Raw genomic sequence first — 26,881 nt, 5'->3', positions numbered from 1 at the left:
TCCCTGGCGCCCGCGCGGGCCCCGCCCCCGCGGCGGCCGTTGGCGCCCTCACTTCCTGGGGCGGGCGGGTTGAACATGGCGGCGGGCCGCTGGGGCGGGCGGCGGCTCCTCCTCTGCGCCGCGGCCGCTCTGCTCTTCGCGGCCGTGCTGAGTCCCGCCGCCGCCTCCTCCTCTTCCTCCTCCTCCCGGGCGGGCAGCCCCGGCGAGCCGCGGAGCCGAGTGCAAGTGTTGGGCGGCTCCAACTGGAGCCTGGTGTTGCAGGGCCAGTGGATGTTGGAGTTGTGAGTAACGGCCGCTTTCCCGCTCGCCTCAGAGGCGTCGTGCCGGGGAATGGGGGGGGACGGGGACGGCCTGAGGCGGGGGCTTCCCTGTTAGGGCGGCCGGCCTCCGCTCGGGGAGCGGGCACGGCCGGGAACGCCTGCCCCGGCGTGGGGAGAGAAGGGCCGGGCGGTGTCGGCCATCCCACCCCGCCCCTGCAGCGGCTGGCCCGGGGAGGGGGGCACCTAACGCCCGCGATCCCCTCTTCCACCGAGCCTTGTCGGCCCGTGGCCTGCAGGCACACGCTCACCTTATTGGAGCTGATCTATAAAGCTCGCTTTCCTTCAGGTTCTGCTCTTGTGCCGGCCCAGCGGGCCTGAGTGCCCCAAGGTTAAACCGGGCACGTTTCAGTAGCCGCGGTGTCACTGATGACATTTCAGCGGTGTTATTTAAGACAGCTGCATGCTAGGGAATAGTGTCAGGTGCTGCACCTTCCACTGCTTACCCATTTGGGACTTTCGCTGGATTCTGTGCAAGCTAGGAAGGCTGATTTTGGCAGGTAGTATTTAGCAGGAGTAGGCTTCCAAAGTGGAGTCACATAATACCCTCGTACGCCATCACTTCCAGCCGCCTCGCTCTAGAGTTCTTGTTGTTCAAGGGAGGTGCATCAGGTTTCATTAACTTTTCAGCCTTATCCTGGTGACAGCTAGAGAAGTTTGCCTGTTGCTCACCAGGGTTTTAAGTGCTTCTACCTAACTGTAGTGGTGTCATGGCTTCTTCACTTGTGACATGATACCGTTCTTGAAATGCATGTGACATTTTGTGTGTGGAGGCTAGCTCACCTGCTCGTATTTAGAAGGGGAAAAAGGAACTTAAGGGTTTTTTTTTAAGAGAGCAGTTAAAAAAAAAAAGTATTTTAAATAGGCTGTCTGCTCACATGATAGCTGTGTGCTGTGCAGCTATGAAATAGGATTTTATTGTGGTATGTGCGCTACTCTGTGGAAGTGCTTGAGTTTGAACGGTTTGAAACAGACTGGGTAGCCTGTGAAACAGACTAGGTTGCCCATCAACACCTGAACTCGTGCTCCCTCATAAATACTTACCCAGCTGCTTTAAGTTTTGGTTTAGTATTGAATTTGAGTTATCTGCAGTCTCTTATTAGGGGGAAGGACTATCACTTCCCCTAGGGCTTTACTGCTCAGGGTCCTACTGGACACCTGGTGTTAATCAGTGAATAGATGGGAACAATCCTGAAATAGCTGATTGAGAGACCCGGGGATGCCTACTGTTGTGATTAAGGATTTGGGTTTGATTTTGAGTCTCTTTGTTCCCCTTTTCGTTTATTGTGTTCTAAAAGGTGGGGGAAGAGATGATCTTGGAATGGGAGGAAAAAAATTTATTTCTTAGATAGAAATTTTTCCAATTCTGACATGCTAGTCCTATGTGGAAGCTATTGTATGAAAGTTACCTATTCATACACAAGTTGGTGAATCTTATGGAGGGAAAAGGTTATTTATGGTGACTCAAAGTTTTTATTTCTAAGAGCAAATATTTAAATAATTGCTGGTGCATGCCCCCAAGGAAGAAGGAATAGAGGAACTGACTGAAATCAGAAGTGGTTGGGACAGTGAACAGTTAAAATGCTTTGTGAGTCTTTAGTCCACTTGAAACATTGCACACTGGTTTGGAGTGCCAGGTAGCTGACAATAGCCATGGTGGCAAAGTTAGCTTTAGTGCTATGGTTCCTGTTGCTACGTTGCTTAAATTAGACTTTATGTACAGTGTTTGATGTGTGAAAGATCTGAGGTTCTCCATGCTATTTTCTGTGCTATGTTTCGAGTGCTTTCTGCTCTTCTCCTAAGTGAGAAGGAACCTTTGTCTTTCTTGAAGATGCTACCTCGATGCTGCTGTTCTTGAATTAGTGAGAATTTGAGATTCCTAATTGTATCTAAACAGGAGTTTGAGATCTAGTATTGATTTCTTATGATTCTTGCAGCTGTTTTCATGCTGATGTATTTTGACTTGTACTGATTTTTGTCTGGTTTAGAGCTGGTGATCTGGGCAGGAGTCCTGCATGTCAGTTCATTGATTCCTTCCTTCCATGCTGTTTGGAAGGCCTGCAGTATTGTTCATCAAAACCTCATTTGCTCAAAGAACCTCCTGTTTGTTTATAAGACCTTTGTTTTCCAAGCAGTACTTATTTATTTTTTTTAAATGCAAGTGTTGTTATAGGATCTCTGTGGAAAAAAAAATATTTATTTTGGTCACCTGCTCTAGATTACTGGCTTGAAGCTTTCTGCCCTGGTAGGAACGGGTACTACTACTTCTGTTTAATGTCAGTTTTTCTATTTGTGAAAGTAGTGTAGGTGAATTACTGTGTGCTACCACCTTTTTGTTGTTCTCAGGTGCACAAATAGAGAAAATTAAGTCAGAAATTACTTGTGTGCAGGATTTGTAGTGGAAGTAGGATTTTTCTTCCTTCATCCCTCCTAGCTGAAGTGTGTGTATTTGGCTGACTTTTTGTAAATATTTGGTTATTTATAGCTGGCAAAATTGCAGGCACTGGAAGCACTGCTGCATTTCATTGATAAAAATGTTCTGGATAACTTTGTGTCTCTGAAAGACATTACAACACTTTTTGCTTACTGTTGCTATCGCAGCACACAGATCCTTGCTGAAGTGCTGCGAGTGTGATGCTGGAATGAACCGTTATAAAAGGTTTCCTTTTTGACTTATTTCTAGTCTGTAGCTGCAAGATAATGATTTGTTAATATGAGGATTTTTTTTGTCTTTATTTTTAATTTTGTGTCTATTAGGAATATAGAACACTAATTTCTGGTCTGTTTATTTAGAAGTGCATTTTGCATTTGTAAACATAGCTTGTTTGAAGCTTGATTGATCTTAATTTAACATCCTCTTCTTTTTGAAGTAGATTAAAACAAACACACACAAACACCCCCTCCCCAATAATAAACTTGTTGTCTTTATGCCTCTGGTTACAAATGAAACTATTTAATATGCTCCTGGTGCACCTGCAGTACTTTAGGAACTTGCCCATCCAGAAAATCTCTAATTTAGTTCCCACAGAATGTTAAATGTTTTGGTTCCCATTTGTTTCAGCACAGACTTAGTGCTATGTGTACCTAAAAAAAAAAAGTCTTAATTTTCTCTTTTAATTCTAGCCAGGTGAAAATCGGGAGAATAGTGTAAGTAATAGTCATACTTTTAAGGCTAGCTTATCATACCTATAGCATAGGCCCATACTTTATTTTCTCATTAAAATTTGTTGTTAAACATTGTCCTGCTAGCTAGTAGGCCAGATTAGCACAAGGGTTCAGTCCTCCCATGAACACTTATGTCTGTAGTTTCAAGGGAGTGTGCTAAATATCTAGCTGAATGTTTAGGTATTTACATGGTTTAATGCTTTTAAACAGTTGGCTTGAAACACTTTGTGTAAATAAACTCCTGAAGAATACCGTAAACAATGACGGGACCTTAGATTGAGAGTTCAATAAGATTGGGAATTTTCTGTCGCTTATGAGAGTAGAGTCTCTTACTTCCTCTTGACTTGTTAGTATCCAGGCTTTTCTTTGTCATATTCTTGGGGAAAAAAAAAAAAAAAAAATCCCCAAAAGCAGGGTGGGGGGGAAATCAAGTTACCAAAACTCTGTTTTGGTTCTCGAGGTGCTGCAGCCCTCCTGACTGACTTCAGAGGAAGTGACCAAATAATCTATGGACTCTTATTTAATAACTGAACGTGTGGCTGATTACTGTGCCACACATTGGCTGGACAAAAACTGATAAGATGTGAAACTGAAATATCCTTGGCAGCAGATGCTTTACTATTATAGAAGGGGACAAAACCATGTAGAATGATGGAACTTAATCTGCTGAAGCTCTAGAAGATTTCACGTAATTTTCAGTGATTGATTGGCTTTCTATTTTAAAAAAATAATTTCTTCATCTTTAAAAAAATGCTTGTGAATGGGAAGTTGCTGGGGGGTGTCTTTTTTAATTGCAGATGGTGCACTTATCCTTTTCTTGTTTTTGAAACTAGAGCGCTGAATAATTATGATATATCCTGCTTTGCTTCCCATCTTGTTCTTGGAAGTTTAAAATGCATTTCATTACTGAGCTGTAGAACAAGTGGAAAGTAGCACTTGAAATGTTATCTTAAAGAACACAATTTGTTTGGCTTCTAGTGCATCACACCACAACGGTATGCCGTTACTTTTCCCCTTTATTTAGGTATTATTGGAAAAGATACGCATGTCAGGTTACCGAAGTAGACAGAGCAGAATGGGAACTCATAAGGCTGAGCTTGCACCCTGAAAGAAATTTCCCAGAACAGTGCCTGGGTGTATTGTCACTTCAGTAGGCCCGTCTGTGATTTAAGGCATTTGAGTGAAGCTTGGCAGGAGAATCCAGGGAAGAAACCTCCTTTGTTTGCTCTTTGAGTTAGCTAGGGCTTCAGCAGTTTGTAAAAAAAACTTGTTTAACTCTTGTGGAGCAACCATTTTTGGGTCGGGAGGTCTTGTCTGCTTTGAGGGGTTTCCGCACACTGGAGGAAACTTCTTGTCAGCTTCCAGAGCCTGTACTATTGTGATACAGGTATTGGTAGATTACAGGGACTAACTGCTGTATCTTTGGCTACCACCTGCTCATTTGAAAAGTAGCTAAAACCATGTAGTTGGCTTTCTGAAGCTTATCTTTTGTTAAAATTACGACAATGCCTGTTCTGCCTCAAGACCTATCTGTATTTAGGAACAAGAATGAATCAAATGATAGTCTTAAGATAACACCCAAGGACATCAGGCACTGTCTTTTTTTTTTTGTATGTTTATGAACTCTGTAGCAATAAGGCCAAACTACTTAAAAGAATAAAAGTAGTAATTATTCCATTCTGATATTGTTTTTACCATTCTATTAGGTACTGTCTCAGCATTTGCACCTCTAATTTTAATAGTACTCCCAATCTGAAATCCAGCAACTGGCTTGGTTTACTGTAAGCAGTGCCTTTTTATAAAAGTTGTGTGTCTTGAATTGAGAAAAATGAGACTAAATGGGGAAACTTTCATCTTGCCTATTTTGCTGTTTTCTCTTTGGCAAATCCTCTCATGCCTGTATCCCTAAGCTGTTTTTCCTTTATTCCTAGATTCTTGCAACTTCCTGAAGTTGCCATCAGAGCAAAGTGGAGAATGGTATTCGGGGTTACATCTGTTCCACACTGGTAGTTACCGATAAGGTCGTGAAAAAGCAGATAAGAGGAGTCAGTTACATTCATTTGAAAATGAGTGAATTGGTGAATTCCCTAGCCAGGCAGTTACAAGAAGAGAGATTAGCGGCTTGGAGTTGGAAACTGTGTATCAGTAAATCTTAGTAAAGTCATTCTGTGTTTACTGATCAACTCTATAGTGATATGACTGAATGGCACGTTTGCCCAAACTGGTTTTAACTTAAGGTTTGGGTTGTGGTTTTTTTTTTTTTTTTTTTTTTTTTTTTTTTTTTTTGTGTTGCAGCCCTCTGTGAAGTTGCTGATATTTGAAAGCCAAAGCTTGGTCTTCTATGCATTAGATCAGAGATAGACACAGACTTTGCTTTTCACTTTTTAAGAGCTTAAAATTTTACCTTTGGATTGCTTTCTTTATGCCCTCTGAAAAAGCTTCAGGTATTGTAATTATTGGAGTAGGAACTGGAAAACACCTGGCTACTTTGAAATAGTGATTTTAATCCACTTAAGTCAATTGTTCTTGCAGTGGACCTGAGCAGTAGATTGATGTTAGTTGCCTTATTTATGGAGGGTAGAGTGTGCATGAGGATATTTCAAATGTAAAACTTTGTGCTGTATAAGAGGTCTGGTAATGCCACAAATGAGGTGTATGTTGAGAAATGCGCGATACCTGCTTGCGGTGAATAAGTTGGCGATGTGTAATTTATAGGTATGTGATGTTTTCCATTTGATTTTTAAACGGTGGGGATCAGTAAATTGCTTTTTAACGTGTAACAGGCTACTGAAAACTTTCTTTCCTTCACCAAGTGCCCAGGTCTTGATTTAAATTCCAGTGGACTTTGATTTTAAATTGGAAAGACCTGAGTGCTGTTTTTTTGGCACAGTTGTTAGGGTGTAGGGCACAGTGCAAACAACAAGTTAATAGCTAAAGGTACCCCCCTGTGCAAAGGGAGAAGCCAGAGAAGGACCAGCCCTAAATTCGGTGGTGTTGACGAGGTGCTAATTATTTTCTGGTCTGTCTGTGGAGTATGGCAGAAGAAATTTGGTTCCATCTGCTTTTGTGAGTGACCTGGTCATGCATCTTGTGACTTGATGAAAAGTAACGAAGACTGGTTTCACAGCACACGCATGGATCTGCTTTCCTGCTCCTATGGATTTTTTTCTGGGGAATAGAAGAATGGTAGTTGTACCATGACTCCTGTAGAAATACGAATCAGCCACACTTCTAAAGGCTTCATTAGAAGCCTACATTGAATTAAAGTACCTCCTTAAGCTTCAGCTCTTCAGGGTGCAAAAAGTTTTTTGAAACTTTTGATAAAGGTGACCTAAGTGTGATGTATTTTACTCTTCTATATCTTACAGAAAGAGAAAGTGTAAGGGCAAGTATTTTAAGACTGAAAGGGAGACACAATAAAGCTCTGGCGATAGAATGTTTTTGTTATTTCCAGGAGGCACTCCTGAATTCCTTAGTGCTTCAAAAGCTGCATAACAAATGCAGACATTAAAGCTTCAGAAAAGTGAGGATGCTAAAGTAAACGGAAATGATAGCTCTTGCAAAAATCTGATTTCTATTGCAAGTTCTCTCTTGTATATGTGGGGACGGGGTGTTTCCTGCCTGGCAAAAATTGGATGTGTAATTTCAGGAATGTAAAGCAAATATTTTAGTCCTGATTGTGCTAACGTTCAGCTTGAGTGGCTGGATCTTGTTGCATCATATGTGACTGCTGCCATCCCACATCTAATATTGGTAATAAAAACTAGGAAGCCAACAACTAAGGCTTTTTGTGAAGTTCATTGTTATGTTCTGTTACTACCAAACTGTGATATGGGTGGATTTTAGTGCTGCTTTGAGCTAAAGAAAATATTTATACTCATATGAATATTAGCCATGTGTATTGAATATTCCACTTAATTTCATTTGGAAGAAATGCACATGAATGTCAAATGTAAACATAAATGTTGATAGGGCCCAAATTTCTATTTCAAGATCAGATAGTACCTTAAACAGGCTAAAGGGTGTATTAATCTTGAAAATCTCATGGTGTGAATTTGACACCTGTACAGAAGCTGGATTTAGAAAACATTCCAACTTCTGTCTTTAATTTTAGAGCAACATCAGCAGCATTATCTGATGGATGTATGCAGTTTCTTACTTATCAGCCAAGCTACTGTAATAAAATAATACTGTTGGTAAAGTACAGTATCTGTCAAACTATTATTAAAAGCCCTTTATAGGCCAGCAGCGCAATGGAAAACAGCACTGTGTGTGAGACTTGTTTCCAGCATCTTTTTAAAAGATACTGAGGGGCTGTTTCTTGGCAGGGTAAGATTTATGTACTTTTTTCAGATGCTCTTGTGCAGAATGATGTTGATTCAAAAAAAACAAGGCATTGGCTTTTGTACTTAGAATCATAAATTTCTAGTACAGTTAAATACAGCATGTATTTTTAAATTGTATGACTTTAACTTCCAAATGACAAGATTTCCTTTTTTAAATACTTAGGTTTCAAAACTACCATGAAGTGCTCAAAGTAAATTTGATTCTGCCTCTTCTGTGAGAAATTACCTGATTTAGGTTCAGTCTTATTTAGATGAAACATCTGTGGGTGGCTGGGGAGATCTCTGTCCGCAGCCACTAAGAAAGCAAGCATTGCTGATCAGAAGACAGCCGGAGAATAAGGAGTGCCACTCTTTAGGTCAGATCGTAGTACTGGCAGACAAACTGAAGGAGTAAGGGTGTTCCTTGTAGAGGTTCCCAGTTAGCGTGTAGTGGTTATGTGGGCTGTTAAGGACATCGGACTCTGCCCAGGACGAAATTTGGTTCTGTTATTAACAACGAATGAGGAGCGTGGTAGCATATATGGAGTACTGTGTGAAGTAGTGCGTCTCTAGACCCATTACTTTGCTATCAGAAACCTGTATATATACATTTCCACCTCTACCCCCCCAATAAATAAGGTTAAACCATGTAAAGGTCTCTTTTCATTTGTAAAAGGATAAGTCTGTGTATGGGCAATTGCCGTGGCTCAGTTACGTGCTGTACCTAGCTGTTCTGTGTTACCTTAATTGCGTATATGACAGACCATTGCAAGCTGCAAAAGTTTGACGCAGGCTTTGTCAACCAAGTTAGGGTAGAATACATACAAGTGGCAAATGGGGTTTTATCAGTATTTAAGCATTATCTGATATTATCCTTTCATATTAGCTGTTCTGTCTCTGTGTTGATATCAATAACAACTGCAAACTTGGTTTGATTATTCCAGTTGGTAGTATAGAAAACCCAGCTCTTGAAACATGCTTTTTTATTTTGCTGAAATTAATCCTGGGAAAAAAACAAGACTTGAGAGAGACAATCAATATGAGCAGTAGGAATTTGATGTGCACTCTTTTTAAGTCTCTAAAGAGTGCTATCAAAAAGGGCATGCTTTGATGTATCGAGTAATGGGCTAAGGCAAATGTAATTTCTAGAAGTTCTGAGGTGTGGGAAATCAATACAAAATGTTACGTTGAAGGATACTGCTTCAGAGGACAGCCTGGCTTCAATAATTCAGATAGCTGCCATGGAAATGGATTTATTTCATATGTAAATAGAATAAATCACAAGTGGTGAGGTGTTTGGATATGAATTTCTTAAATCTGTGGAGATTTGTTTTTGTTTTAATAACATAAGGAGGAACGTAGGGATTGATAAAAAACTACTTGGTTGTCTTATTCAGTAGACTTGATTAAGAAAAACTGTAGGGTTTTTTCGTTTGTGATTGATGTGTTTGTACTTTCTCTGTATGGTAAATCAATTTGAATGTCTATAAGTGTAAGAATATTAAAATATTTAACCCGTCTTCCCCCTTTAGCTATGCTCCTTGGTGCCCAGCTTGTCAACAGATTGAATTGACATGGGAGAGTTTTGCAAAGGAAAGCGAACATCTAGATATCACTGTGGGAAAGGTGGATGTCACTCAAGAACCAGGTATAGTATGAAATAGACCGTTTTAATAAAAGGAATTAGTCAATATAAGTACCGCTTAGTATCTGGGAGCGTGCTTTATTTTACTGGAGTACCTGGGATACCAGCCAAGTCAGAAAAGAGGTTTCTAAATCAAAATAATGTTATCCATGTTTTGTTTCTCCATATAGTTCATATCTATGAGCCTAAGTTTATAAATTCAATTTGAAGGATTAAAGAATCGGGGGAGTGATCTGGCTTAATACTGTATTAAAAGGGGCTTATTCTCTATTTTAATCTACTTCACTGAAGGCTGCTGCCTGTCTCGTTCCTCTCTCCTCCAAACTGTCTGCGGAAGAATCCAGTTCTGTAGGCTCCAGTTACCGAGCGTTTCAGGGTGCGGTAGCGTTACCGCAGCATTACCGCCTGCTTTAATAAGTTCTTAACTGTTTCCCTGATGGTGCTGGTTTATTGACTTGTTTAATCGTAGTAGTGCTTTGAAGTACAGATGTTATTGTTGTTTTCTGTTGGCGATGCACATATGCAAATGTGTTTACAAAAAGGATTTCCTAACTATCCACAGAAGCATGGATATGATCCTATTTATCCCTTTAGTGACTCCCTTCAAAGTTTTGAATGCGTGTTTGTGTAAGCAGTACCAATATTGTTTAAACCTCTGCATCTCTTGGGAATGCTTCGTGCTTGTTTTGGCTTTGAGGGGATAAAAGATTTTATCAGCAGTATCAAAAGACTGACAGAGTTAAGCAGAGATGTTACTAGAATAAAAAGGCTAAGCTTTACTGATTTTTTTTTTTTTTTTTTTTTTTTTGTGCCTTAGAGAGCCATGCTCTGTGGCACGCATTTTTCTCTGGAAAATGCGTCCGTTTTATTTGTTGAAAACATGCCGAGCAAGTTAGCTTTATCAAATTAACAGCAGGGAAATTACTTAAACTCTGGTCTTAGGTACAGCAATGTAAGTTGACAAGAAAATGCCAGCTGTTCCAGACCTTGTGTAGGTTAATCTTTTGTTAAAAGTTTGGAAGTATACAAAAACTCTTATGCCAAAGAGCTGCCAATGTGGGGCTCTCCTTTAGTGCATATACTAATCATTAACAGTTTATTAAACAGATGAGTTTTAATATTAAAATTGTTTTCATATATGTAAACTTAAAGCCAGCTTCTTCACATCAACAAAGTAATGGTTGCTCTGGAGTTAAGGCTGTAAATGGGGATCCATTATAACCCTATCGTTTTCTCCCGATAGACAGGGATTCTTTTGCTCGTGCAGTGCTCAAATAAAAGGATTTCAGTCTTGATTGTGGCATTTGGATACGACTAACTTAAACGTGCACTTTCAGAAGTGAGGCTGTAAAAATAAAATGCTTAAGATCTCGAAGGAATTATTCTTCCTGGTAAAAAAACTTGAACGGCAGTGTTGGGACCTGGAGGGGTCAGGTACTTGATACTTTCTTTTGGTCTAAATTTTTCTGACTGCTGAGTGATGCCGGGTTCTTAAGACCTTAGATGTGACTTTTAACCAGAAGTTCCTTAAATATTTGAATTTCTAATGTTGCTGAGAGTCTTGACCTCTGAGGATGTTTGACTTCTGCAAATCAAAGGACGGACCCAAAATGATGAATTTGTACCAAAGTACATGTAATATCCCTACAATATCCAGTTCAGCACAAAGCATGAAAACTGTAGCCGCTTCTAAAACTAGTGAATACTCAAACTGGAAAACAAAGATTTATGACATACGTGACCTTTGGTGCTGATGTAATTTTGAAACTATATGAGCTCCTTTGGAAGCTTTCCAAAGTTATTGAGGTATTTTTACTATAGGCTTACGCTTCAGCCTTTTGGTTGGTGTGCTTAAGTGCTCTATCTCCTGTTCTTTCTTGCACAATGACACCTCAATTAGCTTTGGTTATGTAACCCTTTCATCAAATTGAAAGTAGTCAAAATGCGTTAAATTAGGGGAAAACCTCTAGCTGAGTGCAGAGCTGCGTAAAATTGCACTTCCAAAACCTGCAGGAGTAAGTAGCCATTCATGGTGCTTAATTACAGCAGATGCCCAAAGAATAAATCCACCAGAGCCTTAATGGATTTACAGCATATTTCAGTCACTTGATGTACTAGTCCTAAAATGCTTATTCTTTCCTCATCTTTTCTATTAAAACATTCAGTATTTCAAGAGCACGTAATGGAGATGCTTCTGGATCTCAGTTCTGTATATTTGTAGTGCCTTTCTTAAGCTCCCAGTCACAACATTTACCTGTGATTTAAAACAAGACTTCTTGGATCTTCTTTGAGCAGCTGTTTGATGAAAGCAGCTGTATTTTTAGATGGCATTTATATTCTCCATGTATTCGGGGCGGGGTGTGTGTGTGTGCAAATACTGAAGGTTTTTTCCTATTCTTGATTAGCTGTTGACTTCATAATGGATGTATGTCAGTTTTTGATTTGCAAACAAAGACAGATGCTAAACTGTATTTCAAGTTAAACTATTAGCCAGATCAAGTTTGTAATAAACATGCACCAAAACAATTTACTGTCTGTTCTTAGCTCTTTGTAGCAGGCTCACATCTGATTTTACTGTTCCAAGGAGGGGCCTTAGAAAGCAGTAAACCTCCAGCTAAAGTTTTGGGGATGCTTAGATGCATTTTGATAGATGCATCTTTTTATAGATTTCATTCTTCATTCTGAGACCCTTGGTGCTTGCTCTAGGATAGACTACTGGTAAGAGAGATTTAAGCTAGCTATTTTGTTTTCTGTTTTCCTGACTAGCATTTGTAAGAACTTGGGAAAGTCTTTCAGTGTTCCCATGACTTTCTTTGCTCTTAAGCTTATTATGTTCTTTATGGCTCTCCACCTAGGTTTTTCTCATGCAGCTGTGCTTTCTGCTTGATTAATTCTACTGTTACACTTGTGGTTTTGTTTACTTGATATCTCCCTGTGCTAGCATAGCTTTTAGCTGTTTTATAAAGTTTTCCACCACCCTGCCTTTCATAGCAATTAAGGCAGAAAGCTGAAAAATTGAAATGAATAAGACTTTGTTTTTGGAGCTTTAAAGATGCTTGCACTTGGTTTGATTTAAACATCTTCAAAACAAAACAAAAAAATCCCAAACAACAAAAAACCCCACAACCCTTTTTTTCCTATTCCATAGGGGAATTCACACTAGGAAAAACATCGCTATTGAAACTTTAAAAATACCTGGCTTAGTTCAGTATGGCTCATCTTTGTCTCTAAAGGCAGAAACTCTGCTGCTACAATACTTTTCCATGACTGACTTCCTGGTGCCAAAAGATGTTTGCTTTATTGAAAGCTGAATAAGGACTTAGTTTCCCAACAGATTTTCGCAGAACTTTATAAAAGGAGAAGTTAACTGATTTGCACTCTTTGCAGTGGTATGTTGTATGACTGGCAATTGCTAGCTAGAGGAATGTAGCCCTTGCCAATGGAGTTAGACTGCACATCTAGGGGTTGATGATCTCTGAAGTCTGCTGTATTTTTTTTCCAAAATAGACTGCATTAGTAGCACATTTTTAATTACTGCAGTCTTTAAGTTGGATGTGTTGAATAGTAAACAATATTACTGAGCACTAAGGCGAGTTCTTCCTCTTGCTTGCAGGTTTTTGTAATTGTCAGGAGGTGGCAATGTCAAGTAGCCCTGACTTTTCCTCAGATTTGGAAGCAGAGGGGAGAGAGCGATGTCTTCACCTGACAACTTAGCTAGTTGAGTCATACAGACAACCTGCTTCTGAGATGTTTGGGAGCTTTATGCTTCACAGCTGATTCTTTTGCAATTAAGCCATACACTGGGAGACCTTCAGTGGTGTACCTAAGGCAGCAGCGAAGCTGGAAGCACTTGCACCCATTACTCTGCAGCAGTACTGAGTGGAAGGCCAGAGAACTTCAAACAGCTTCTCCCCCACAAGCTGCTTTTTGATGATTTGGGTAATTTCTCTGTCCTGTGAGTTGCATTATGTTGTCACTGCCTAGGGTGATACTCAGATTACTACGTATTTGCCAGTCAGTGAAAAATGTGCCTTCGGTGTGGGGATCAATTCCAGTCAGCCTCTTGAAGCCCTGCTTCAAACTTTGTCTGTCCTTTCTTCTGTCTTATGTCAGATGCTCAAAATGCTGACATGAACCCACCCTTCTAGACGATGTTAAAAATTATTCTTGTGGCTTAAACTTGCAGTATTTTACAGAACAGAATCCTGAGACATCCCAAGCTTTATTATCGATCTGTTGGCATACCATTTGTATTTACTTGGACAGGAATGATGTATGGGAAGGAAGGATAAGAACCTAGAAACATCCAAAACGTTGTCTTGCTACAGTCATATTGATGAGAGAGATTGAGCCTTCCTACAGGATGTGAGAACAGACTGGTTGTGCAGAGTACGTGGATTATTTGGAAGAAGTGAACAAGCAAATACAAAGATTGATTTATTTAATGACTTGAAATACCTGAGATCTGAAATGCGCGGCTCTAAATCATTTAAAATCAGCTAGAGGATGAAAATCAGGGGCCAGAGTTTGTAAGCCGTTGTTGTCATTGCTGTCATCGTTAGTGGGCCGACTTTCTAGATGAAAAGAAGGTCATCTGGATGAGACTACGCACAGACACAAGCACACAGCATCCTGGAATATGGGTGCATTTGTGTGACTCTTCTTTCTCTTGGTTAGAGGGGCACGCTGCTGGTCTGGTCAAAAACTTCAGCTATGTGCAAATATTGATTAGTGAAATCCATGTAGAAAAATTACCTTGTAGTAAGCATTTGTCAAGGTAAGTATTTTCCCCTAATTTGTCAACAGTATTTAGTATCTATTATTGTTTGTAGCATTTCTGAAAACAAACTGTAAACCTGTATTTACAAAACAGTAGTAAAAGCTATGCAGTTTGCTGCTTTCTAGTCTACAAATACAGGTCTGTAGGTATTTATAGATAAGTCAGAATGCTGAGAATTTTCAGTTTTACTTAACTATTTGATGTAATTTTTTTTCTTCCCTTTCTAGGCTTGAGTGGTCGTTTCTTTGTCACAACACTTCCTACAATTTACCAGTAAGTGTGTCATACTAGAAACAGTTGTCTGTTTCAGTACATATTCTTTTTTCCTGTCCTGTTTGAGCAGTGGCATGGAAGATGTGATGAACAACTGCCTTATTTCACTTTTGTCAGTCTCTAAGAGCACTGAGCTCCTGAGAAACATTTTAATGAATGTAAAGTATGTATTTTTAACTTACAGTGGAAGGTTCTCCTATGAACGGTTTTGTACCTAGGTAAAAGTGAGGCTTTTTCAGTCTGGAAACAACATTTAATAGCATTTATAAAAATTGGTGCAAGTTTGGCTTCTAGAAACCTGACCTAGAAGTAGTACTGGCTTCTAGAAACCTGACCGTATGTGAGCAGACACACTTGACCTTATACAAGTGTCATTAAAATTTCTCATTTGAATAGTTGTGTGCGTAGGTCATATGTAAAACAGTACGGAAATTTTCCACTGTTTGTTTTACTGCTTCTCTTACTGCTAGAATTCCTCATCTGTTGACTCAGTACCAATACGTAGCTGTTGACTCCTAGTTGTCACTTGTTTTAAACTGTAACTCTGAAATGCAGGTAAGAATGAAGGAATGCTGACTTTTGATTTCAGTTCAGGTTATTGTTTAGAGCTTTGATTGTATTGATAAGTCCTCACCTGAGGCTTTTCTTTAGTTTAAATGACTCTACTAAGTTCCCCTGTTAACAATACTGTTAAAAACAGATCAGGAAAGATGTTTGCTGTATCTCCTCTCCAATAAAAAGATGTCATCCTTGAAATATTGAACCCTTTATTAAGTCATGGCATTGTGAGTCATGCATGTATATATATATATACGTGCACACACATACATGCACACTTTTGATTCTGAATTGTGTCTAAAAAATGATTTGGTTGTTAACCTCGTGCTTTGTATTTGCTGTAGCGCGAGTGAATATTTAAGAAAAACAGCATTTTTAATCAATGTCAAAAGCTCATACTGTTTAAAAACTGAGACCTTCCATCATGGATTACATGATGCTTAAGCATTCAACTTTCTGAGCAAATCAAATCTATAATGTACATGGGTTTTTTGGGTTTTGTTTTTTACCATAGATACAGTTTAAGGGATGTCTGTGTTAATGCGTATTTTTGGTTTTTAGTGCAAATGATGGAGTGTTTCGCAGATACCGAGGCTCACGGACACTGGAAGATCTTCAAGGTTATGTTTTAGAGAGAAAATGGGAAGCCGTGGAGCCTGTTGCAGGGTGGAAGTCTCCATCTTCTATAATGTAATGCTTTTGTTTTTATTAACAACAAACATGCTTTATAGCTTATTATTCATGAAGGGTGCTATGTTGACAGCTTAGAGACAAAAGGCCTTTATTTCCTAGACGTGTAGGCTTTGCAGAAGCAATCTGTATTGACAGCCAGCTTTCCGGTTTCGCACCTTTAAAAGCGGTTTATTTTCTGCACTCGCTTTTGTTCATACCTACTAAGGTTTGTTTATATCATCTTTGAAAATATACAAAGACAAAAGTACAGCCACGGAGCATTATGTTAGTGTCGGTTGCAATATCCGCTGAGTACTGGAATCCAATGCGTGTTTATGTAGATTTTTACTTCATGACTTCTGGCTGCTTGAGGCAAGCAGCCTTTGGCTTTAAGAATTTCTTGTTTATTTGTTTACAAGGAAGTCTTGTGTCCTCCCTTGGAATAGGAAGCTGTGTAGTGCTTACACAGTATATCAGAATTTGTTTTCAGAGCATTGGATTTGCTTTGAAATAGCATAGAATGTTTGCATGATGTAAAAGATGAACCCGAGATGTGAACGCCCTGCATTTCATTCTGGCTAAAGCTATTATGTGTGAATTCATGTCAAAGATTCAGTGGGTGTCCTTATTTCTCATCTGAGGACGAGGAAGAGCTATAGGATATTTAGTAATGGGGAGAGGAGCTACAGGGCTGCGTGCTGCCGTCAGTTGGGGAGAAGGTGGTTACGGCTGCACAGGGTTAAGCTGTGGAATCGGTATTTCTTGATTATGCTCAAATGTCATCTTTCAAGTCACTGTTTCAATGCTTTGCATCGAGCTGGCTTAAATGAACATAGTACAGAGAAAATATCTTTATTTGCAGTAACCCCCTTCTGACGATTACCAGGGGCTGAATGGCATTGAAAGGCCACAGATAGAATCTTTTTCTGGTTTCTGGGCAGTTTGCTGTGTATCTCAACTCCTATCTGTGTTAGAACCTGTTCCTTCCTTTTCTTTGTTTTCTAGGATGCATGGCATGGCAGGACTATTTCACCTCTCTGGATGGATCAGGGTAAGTAACTATGTGATAGCGTTTTTCATACCTCCTCTTCATGCTTAGAATAATACTCTGTTTAGAAGTCAAAACCTGAGTATTTTTATTACCCTTTTATGAGAGTTAAATTTTCCTTACATTTACTGTACATCGGATGTATAGTATCTTTGCACTATAAATTTTGTGATACTAACAGACTATGCCAAAAGTGGCAGTTTGATTGTAAAGATTATCATCAATACTGAAAAGTACTTACTGTTCTTATTATCTTGGTATAGTTAAAATCTTCTATCAAAGCGTGCTGACACGATAAAGTAGGTGTTTGAGAGCTGCTGCAAAAATGGTTGTAAACATCAGGAATACATTTACTATCTACCGGGTTCTCTCCTTTAATACTACTCCTAAAGATTATGTCCAGGTTAATTTTAAAAGTTTTATATTACGCTCTTCTGCAGTTCATTTGCATCTAGTGTATTGTACAGGAGAAGAGAGGGTAATGGTCTTATTCTTAAGTAAGAATTTCTACATTTGGATTTCAGACTGTCAATGCCATTGGCACAGGAACACAACAAATTTGGACAGTAATTATCAGAAGTAAAGGAGAAATGGTTAGCCTACACTGAAATATGCTTTGAGCTTAAAAATATTTTGAGATGCTTTCATTTGGGAGCTATTGAAGTTTGGCCTGTAGCATGCAGATGCTGAGAATTTTCAGACCTTTCCAGTTTTGGTCAGGAAACATATTCCTTCTTAAAATCTTCAAGCGTAGCCAAGATTGAGAGGCTGTATTTGATTGTAGCAAAAGGTCTTAATATTGTAACGTGCTACAAAAAATAAATGTAGTAGTCTGACCAGAGTTTGTATCACTTCCAGTAAGCATCTAACCCAGAATCAAACAAAACTTTTAGTTATTAGGCATCCTGTGCAAGCTATCTTTGATTCTTTCTTTCACTGGATAGTATTAACTGTTTACAGCCTTCTGGCATTTCTCTTCCATGGTTGCTGGGTAATGATGTTGTCTCTGTCCAGTTTCCTTCCTGAAAGATTAAATGTTCTGGGACAAAACCTTCTCTAATTTGCTTTCCACTTTGATGAATATTTCAGCTATACATTTCTTCACTCTTCTTGCTGTGCTGTCCTTGCATGTGCTTTAATAAATGTTGGAAGCTGTTCTGACATGAAAAAAAAAAAAAAAAAGACCCTGGAATTTCAATATGTAAATTTTGTAAGTGTTGATTGTGGTTTGTTTTCTAATGGATATGCTCTTGGAAGACATCTAGTGTCATAATTTACTTCCTACCAGACTATCTGACTCTGTGATGCTTGGTTCAGTCAATTGAATTGGTAGGTTTGAATAACAGACTCCAGTTTCAGAGAAATCTTAATATTGTATTTGGATTATTTTCTTTAAATTTATAAGTGAAATCACTTATTCAGTATCTGCTTAGAATGGGTGGCTCCTTTTAAGAACTAAAGAGCTTGAGTAAGAACTAAATGGCTCAATTTTAGTTATTGAATGAATTCCCAAATTTAAGTATGTATTTGGATCTTGTGCAACTTTAAGTGTCTACCACTCTGCTTCGCAGATGTAATTACGGGGATAAAGCTCTGTATGAGGTTACATTTTTTTTTTCGCTTGGTGATGTGCTTGTGGAGCGGGTATAAAAGGGCTCTTGCTTTTAACCTGACTTCGTTGCTTTTTTGGTTCTGAAACGTTTAAGTTCTAAGTTACCTTTTTTTTTAAATACTCAGCTTCGTAGACTTCTGTTGGCGCTGTGATTGTCGTTATTGGGGACGCTTACTGTACGGTCTCCTTCCTACGACAGAGGCCATAAGAAGAGATGTACGGGTTCATGCCGTGGGTTCATCTAGGCCAATAGTCTGTCTCCAACAGTTGCCACCTTCTTACAGAACAGAAGGATTGAGAATGTTGTGATACTTTCCTGTACGCTCCGAGCCTTCCTCATACATTTATCCGCAGCAAGATTACACATGGCATCTCTAATGCCGAGTACCTTAGGAAGAAGGAATTGGGCATTCTTTGCTTAAAAAGTCTTTTAATGTGAACAACTTGGTAAAGAAAAATAAGATTTAATGGTATCAAAAGAATTATAGTATGACTTCTTTTAAAGATAACTAGGGCTTGAGAGGGAAGACTTCAGTATAAATACTGTTAAATGAAAGGTCTTGATTAGATATCAATTTATGTAATGGAGACAGCAGTATAAATCATAAGTGGTGTTAAGTATGAAGTTATTAAGTATCTTCCTCTCGTTTCCAGCAAATTCATAGCTACCTCACGGGCACTCTTGGAATTCATGTTTGGATTTCTTACGCAATCTTCATCTTAGCTACCTTATTGATTGGCCTGTTCCTGGGTTTGGTAAGAAAGCATACTACTTTCTTTTTTCTCAGTTACCTAGAACTTTTGCTTTGCATTAACTTGGGAAAAAAAGAATAAACTTCGCTGATAAGATATACTGAAGTACTGTATTTTAATGATGTATCTCTTCTCCCTGGTATCCAGTGATGTGGGGGAATGGTTCAGAGCTGCACCGGGGGAGGTTTAAACTGGACATGAGGAAGCATTTCTTTACCGAGAGGGTGGTCAAACACTGGAACAGGCTTCCTAGAGAGGTGGTCGATGCCCCAAGCCTGTCAGTGTTGAAGAGGCATTTGGACCATGCCCTTAATAACATGCTTTAGCTTGGTCAGCCCTGAATAGGTCAGGCAGTCGGACTAGATGTTCAGCTAGGTCCCTTCCAACTGAAATAGTCTATTCTATCCTCTTCTATTAAAATTCTTAAGTATTCAGTACTGCAGGTCCACTCTCTAGTGTTGTAACCTACTTCTGGTAAAGGTTAAGACTGGTTCACTCAAAGAAGTTAACCTTTTTATGGAATTCGTGCTTCAATTTAGACTTTAGTTCAACCACTAAACAAGTGATTTTAATATTGGCCTTTTGTATCTAAGACTTGTACTTAAGGCTTGAATGCGTGTGGTCAGAATTGTGTAAAGACTCCAACTTTCTAAAAATGCTAGCTTTGTGGAGAGATTTTTATTAGCTGGAGTGGGATTGTATTTGTGGGAGTTAGCAATGTAAGTATGCTGCTGCACTGTTACTCAAAATGAAAGGATGAAAGGCTTTGAAGATTTGGGGGTTTAATTGATGTACTCTATTCAGGGCATAGCTTTGTGGTTACAGCTTGGTTTTAATAAAATCTGACTTCACTTCTTTCTCCCCCATGATCTTTTGGGTTGAATTCTCATTAGTAATTGAAAAAATCTGACCTCTCTTGTTACTAACCAGAACTGGTGCATTCATATATCAATCTCCAAAACATCAGGAAGGTTATTCAAACAAACCTGTTAGCTGTATCGGCGAATGTTAAGGACTGTATCCTCAGCCCTCTGTTGTTTCATCAGTGGAAACAGTTCAGAGTTGCTTTACCTGTGGAGCTGGGATTATTTCTTCTCAGAATATTTGAATGATACTTCTGTATGACCTCTCCAATATCAATATCTTGTGAGAAACTGAACTGGAAAAGGGGATATAGATGGGAATAGAAGTTCTTTCAGACTAGTTGCTTGGTCCACAAGTGTGTTCTGGAACTGTAAAAACAGTTTAAAACAGTTATGCTGATAACTGCTTTAACTAGCTGCTAAATCACTACTCCATGCAGGAAGTGTAAAGGTTGTTTCTGGCACTTGGATATCTGCCCTTCAGCCCAAATATTAGTGTTAGTGACATAAAGAAAAATGGCACGAGTATGTTTCTCAGTAGTACAGGGAAGTGATTTCAAAGCAGTGTGTGTGTATTTAGGCAAAACCACATTTTTATACATACTATGTGTACAGAATTGGTATATATGAGCAAATGTCTGTCTTTATACAATTTAAACAGCTGCATTTTTCTAGATGGTAGATTTTCATCACCAAATGACTGCAAATCAAGTTAACATAACTAGGAGCAAATGAATATGATGATTTAAAAAAAAACTTTCCTTCTTCCTCCTTCACTAAAAAAAAAAAAGAAACAAACTGAAAAAGCTGAAAAAATGTAAAGTTAATCTCTCAGCTTTTTCTAAAAAGCTTTTCAATGATTGAAATGTATTTCTTTAACGTGGTATCGTCTGTCTCTTCTCTTCCCTTTGCATTATCCTTAGCACATGACAATGAGACAAATATCTTCCTTGCATTTTGATTGTGTGTGTTCTACACACAAACCCCCACCCCCCCCACCATAAAAGACAAAACCAAGCACAAAAGGTGAAAGTACACATTGTGTATTGGGGAGTCAGGGGTAGGAATTGAATAACATTCCAAAATACAGAAAATCTTGACCAGGAAGGTTTCATAAGTTTTAAATAAAAATTCCTCAACTGTGTTCTGGGCCTCTCTTGTTAAGATGCAAGCCGTTTCAATACTGAATAAATTTAGGGAAGTAGGAGGCAGAAAATTTGGAGTAGAAAGCGGAGAATGTTGGTTGGTATACACTAAGAGCACACTTCTTTTCAGTGTTTTTATTTAGCTCCTTAGGACAGCTCTTATCTCCGAGCAAGATAATATAATTCCTCAAATTTTGTTTTATGTCTACCTAAAAAGGATGAGTAGGAAAATACTTAATAGTGCAGGGGCTGCTGGGATGGTTTGCTAATAAATGCCTTTTTTTTTTTTCCTTCCCTTTACACAGATACTGGTTTTGATTTCAGACTGCCTTTGCCCATCCAAGTCAAGATACAGAGCTGAACCATCTGGTAAGGACTCTAAACCGGGTGAGGTACTGTAGGTTTAAATGTACACTTGTAGGAGGGAGAACTTAGATGTGAACCAATGTCAAGAAGTTCTTAGATGTCAGGAAGTTAGATGTGAACCAATAATCCAGGCATTCATTTTAGTCACACTGACAAGGATTGATGTGCTGGGCTCTAAAATAGTGATGTCAAAGCATCCACTTGGAGGATAGCAAAGCAGACAAAAAACCCAACAGCAGCAATTTGTTCTAGCTTCCACAACTGTGAAGAGGTGAAATGCACTCAAAATGAGGAAGTCTGGAAGAAAGATACTGGGGTTTGTGTATTTTATGCAAGTGCACATTCACTAGACCTGTTGCTTACATGTAGAAAGGAATTTGCTTTGGCAGGACACTTCCACATCCTACTATGCACTCTGCGTATTGCATTAGGAGATGCAACGTTCTGAACCTGTAAAATTCTCTACGTAATTTGTGGTTGGAGAAAGGAGGAGATAGAGGGAATCAAATGAATCTAGAGACTGCAGGTGTGGGGATGGAGGGAGGTGTTGCACCTCCTTTAAATAAAAGAAGAAAATGTAGATCTTTCTGATCCTTAGAGGGCTTCTGAGTAGTATTCTGCTCCCTATGAATACGGGAGGCAAAAACTTGCACGTGGAATAGTCTCGTCAGCACCAGATGTGTGTTAAACTCCAAAACACCTTTTGGTATGTTTGTGCTATTAAGTGGAGGCAAAACTTAACTGTAATTAAAAATTTATTTTTTAATTGTGTATATTTGTGTGTACTGGTTTGCTGTTGAAGATGAAGATGTATCTGTGACACTTGCCAATAAGAATTTAGCCAAATCTAGAATTCGGAAGCGTGCAAAATCTTAGCTGTTCATCACTATCAAAAGAAAAACGCGCCTCTGCATGCTTGTGCAGTACGCTCTCCAGTTGGCTGGGTGGCTGAACAGCAGCTGTTACCTGACAGAGCTTACCAGTATCTTAGCGCTTCCCCACCGATTTGTTTGATAACGATACCTCTTCAAGGAGCCAAGTAAAGCTGATCTGTCTTTAGTTTGTTGCTTGGTGGAACAAAATGAAAGCTATCTGTGCCCGATATGCGAGAAAAACAAATGAAAACAGGGGAGAAATACTACTGAAGATTTATTTGAAATAATTGAAAAATAAGGAAAATACAGCCCCGTACAAGTTTTCAATAATAACGTTAGTGAATATTTCAGAATACATACATGGTGATGTAACTTTAAAAGACGTTGTTCTGAGATTCAGCCTAACTTCAGTATTTGAAACTCTTCTTTTGTTTAGAAGAAGCAATTACAAAGGATAATGTGGAGAATGCGGCATTAGAAGAACCGGAGGAGGCTGCAGAGCTTTCCGCAGATGATGCGGAAGAGACTGCAGATGTAAAAGATCTCTCAGATGGAGAAGATGCAGCGAATTCAAGTGCTGATGACTCAGAGGAGGATTTAGCACTTGAAAAAGAATCAGGGGAAGAAGAAATGGAAGACTTAAGTGAACAACCTTTAGCTGATTCAGAGACTGAAAGCTCAGTAAGAAAGCGTAAAAGTCAGGTGGCTGATAATGGACTATAGTTGTTTCGGTGGTGTATTTTGTACCCTTGGACCAAAGAAGTATCAGACCCTGTGTCTGAAGCTGAAGCTTACACTTGATTTGTCGTTTGTGTTTACGCAAAACCTCTGCTCTGTCAGCAGGCTTCTCTTTTTTAAGCTACTACTTGCTCGTTGGGTTTTTTTTTTAAGCACATATGCTGTGTATTGTATAACTTTAGCCATGACAATCAAAATACGTGTATCTTATCTGTTTGAAGCCTTCTAAGAGAAAAAGCGGTGTAACAGGGTCTCAGTTCACCAGCTGTACAATGGTCATCTCTGTTTGTGTTCCTTTGTAAGTATTGACCTACGCAAGATCAGGACTTTTAACCCTTCACAGTAGCTTGGCAGGACTGTGACTTCGCTGTCTGAGTGTTTATTGTTTCCATATGCCACAGAAGCACCAGATAAGTGATACAGTAGTGAAAGAAGGCACCTTACTAGTCTTCTCTTAAAAATGTTCTGGATGACGGGCTTATTTTTATCACTTTCAACTGAAGCACCTTTCTGTTACATTTTTATTAATGTTTGTTTTGAAAGTTTATCATACAGTACGCCCCCAGATCTTTCAGTTTTTGGTAATTCGCAGGCATGCTGCACAGCTCAAGCTTGTCAGCTGTGTCTTTTGACCCAAGGAGTTGGAGTAATTGAAAACCTCAGGCCGAGAAAGAGTGGCAGCTCAGTGTTTAAAATATGTTTGAACTCTTAAAAGGTTTAAAGGAAATTATTTTGGTTGGGGGGATTTTTGCCAAAACTTGACTTCCCCGTTCCCCCCCCGTCCCCCCCCCCCCGTCCCCCTGCAAGAGATTGTAGCAAGAAGTACTCACTTCTGTGTATTTCTTGCCAGTACAAGCTTGTCGCATGCAGTGCGGTTCTGCCATTTCCAACTCGGAATACGTTTGGCAGAACTCATGCTGCTTTAGTAATATTAACTGAAGAGGCACTTAAGGTTTTACCTTTGATGGCTTTTCTACTTTTTGTTACTGGAATCGGCACGTTAGAAAAAGAGGGGGGCACGGGTGGGTAACGGGGAGAAGCTTTTGGGTTTGCTACTTATATCAAGATAAACGTGTGTCTGTTGAACTGTGTAAAGTGAAAATGGCTTGCCAGGTAGATGGCATTAGGTGTGGTTAGCAGACTTAAGTCATTAAAGATACCAGTATTTCCCTCCTTGAATTGGTTAATATATAAGGCTTTTTTTTGGTAAGGAATACCTACAGTGAGATCCTGTATGTTCCTATTCTGTTGTTGTGTGATCATGTGCATAAGATGTGTCTTAATCTTGATTTTTTTTTATATATATTGCATAAATCTTGCTAACATGCATGAATTTCATCTTGTTCTTCAAGAATAAAGAATAATCAGAGATGAAATCATCTCGTTAGAAGAGACAAGTTGCAAGTGCAAAATGCTGGTTTCCTTTGAGACTGAGATTCATACGGTCAATTTGTATTGAAAGTTGTTTTGTTTTGTTTTTTTTAAATGCTCATAAAGAGCATATGTACTAAGAAAGCTTAACTTTTCTTGCCTGTGTCCTGTTGCACGTTGTGTCTTGGAACTATATGGTAGAAGCTTTGCATTTGTCTGTTACAGTTGTGCAAAGAACAAAATTACATTGCATATAGTGAATATGAATTTTCTTAAGGAACGTTCTCAGTCTGGAGCTCGAATTTCTTATAGTGGACACAGGTAAATAAGCTTTCACATATGTGAAAACATACAGTTGAAAATATATATACATTGCACTATAATGAGAACAAGCTGTCTTCTGTTATTTGGGCGTTGTCCCATGTAACTGAGCAATTGTAGAAGCTTACAGACAGCAGAACTCAGTAGCAGTTGAGGTATGTACCAGCTTTTTTTTAAACAAACAAACAAACAAAAAAACCCAAAACACCCCAAACTCAAGCCAAGGTTTTATTTGCAAAAACGAAGAAAACTTTGTGGCCACTGTAGCCTGGAGGGAAGAACTGTGCACCTAAAAGCACAGAGTACAGATTTGTTGTTTCCATGGTGTATTTGCTGTTTTCATTATCTGTGCATCAGGAGCTCCTAAAAGTCTAAAATGGAAACAAAACTTTAACGGTATTTCATGAGGCAAGCAGGAGCCGGTGTGTATATTCAGTTACGTGAACTTGCACGAGATAATAATAGGCATATCCCCTCAGTCGTGGGTCCCAAACTACCAGACGCTAAAAATATGTGGGACTGTATCCAGCACAGGTTGAGGGCAATCAGGTCTTTGGTTGCGTACCAAAGAGGGTATTTTATACCGTACAGGGTCTTGTGATACTCGGCGCATAGCAGGGAGCGTGTCAATGTTAAATTTTAATGCAATTTCCCTTCACCTTTGTAATAACATGGAGCCAGTCATCTAAAATCTTCTTTAGCTGTTTAAAGAGGTTTTAACTCTAAAAGATACAGAACATCCTTATACCTCACAGTGGGTTTCTGTATGCTGTTGGGAATATGAAGTATTAAAAAGTCAGGTGTACCTCTCTTCAGTGCTCAAGATGAGGTATTTGGGTTTTTTGAATGTTTAGACAAATAAGGTGTTCTCACAAGAGTTGGGTTTCATTATGGTGTCTTTGAATTCAAAAAAACCCAAAACCACAAACCACAGGTGACACTGTGTCCTACAAGGCGCATGGTTTATGAGATGCTGTGAGAAAGATCAGAAGCTCCTGTGTGGGGTGATTCTCTGAAGCCTCTGCTTACATTTCCTCTGTTTTTGCATGTCACTTAAGTTTGGATTATTTAAAATGAAGATATTAAGTATTCTCCATCATAACAGACCTAACTGCAAGACCACTCTGATGAGCAAGGATTAGGTAAGCAGGCAGCAAGTGATGGCAGTTTATCTCTTCATAGATCTGTCCTGTGAATCTGGAAACGAGCAATTTTAGGCTTCTAAGGTTTCTCGAACATAATATGTATGTCACTGCTCCTGTGTTTTCACGAATAAAGTAGGGAATATTAATGCTAACTTGGGTTTGACTGTATTTGACATGTACTGGAGTATCTGATTGCAAAGATCACTAAATTGTCATTAAGACTTGAGAAAAACAGGTGCTATGCAACCATTGATGTCTCCAACTTAGTTGAACATTTGTAGGAAAAATACTGTAGCATGATACCGGAGATAATCAAGTTTGACTAATGTTTATCCAGCAAACACTGTAAAGGCTAAATTTGAAAGAAGGACCACTAGCTATGCAGTAAGAGTGTGGTGTTACCTTCCAGAATTAGGGTTTTTTCTACTAAAACACATTTTAATTGAATCATGCAAGTTTAGTACTAATTAGACTATTACAATAGTATTAAACTTGGTCTGCTTCCAAAAAATAAAGTCATTACCAACCTCTCGTGCAATCTGAGTGTTCTGCTATCTCTGTCCTCCGGTATGATTAATTTTTAAAAATGGAACTTGTTCTTGCAACCTCTGTGTAGACAAAATGTCCTTGGAGAAGCTGCCGCTAACACTGTTCAAAATGTTTTGATTAAGGATAGGGCTGTAAGGCTTGTAAACTAGAGCTGTATGTCAAAAATGACTTAAAATTCTTGAGAGCCAATTTAAATTTCAAATGGGATGCGTGCCACTCTGAAAACCAGTCCCTGATGGATCTGAACGTGCATGCTAAAAGCAAGTCATTCAAAAAACCCAGTGGGTTACTTTTTAAAGAGGCTACAAATCCATACAGCCTTTCGAAACTCCCGTCCTCGAGATTTGTGTGAAGCTTGTA

General features: G+C 39.1%; 1 protein-coding gene across 1 annotated transcript; it reads left to right on the top strand.

The window, feature by feature from the left end:
* Nucleotides 1-69: 69 nt before the first annotated feature.
* TMX4 (thioredoxin related transmembrane protein 4) lies at nt 70-26,881 on the top strand. The gene is made up of 8 exons (XM_082305794.1): nt 70-281; nt 9,340-9,455; nt 14,460-14,505; nt 15,625-15,753; nt 16,741-16,786; nt 19,050-19,151; nt 21,462-21,525; nt 22,834-26,881. Exons 1-8 carry the CDS (start codon nt 76-78, stop codon nt 23,118-23,120), a joined length of 996 nt encoding a protein of 331 aa, XP_082161920.1. The 5' UTR covers nt 70-75; the 3' UTR covers nt 23,121-26,881.

This window comes from Platalea leucorodia, assembly GCF_965183815.1.
Source record: "Platalea leucorodia genome assembly, chromosome: 3".
NCBI lineage: Eukaryota > Metazoa > Chordata > Aves > Pelecaniformes > Threskiornithidae > Platalea > Platalea leucorodia.
The sequence above is the reverse complement of the archived record's forward strand: the minus strand, read 5'-3'. Positions and strand labels throughout refer to the sequence as shown.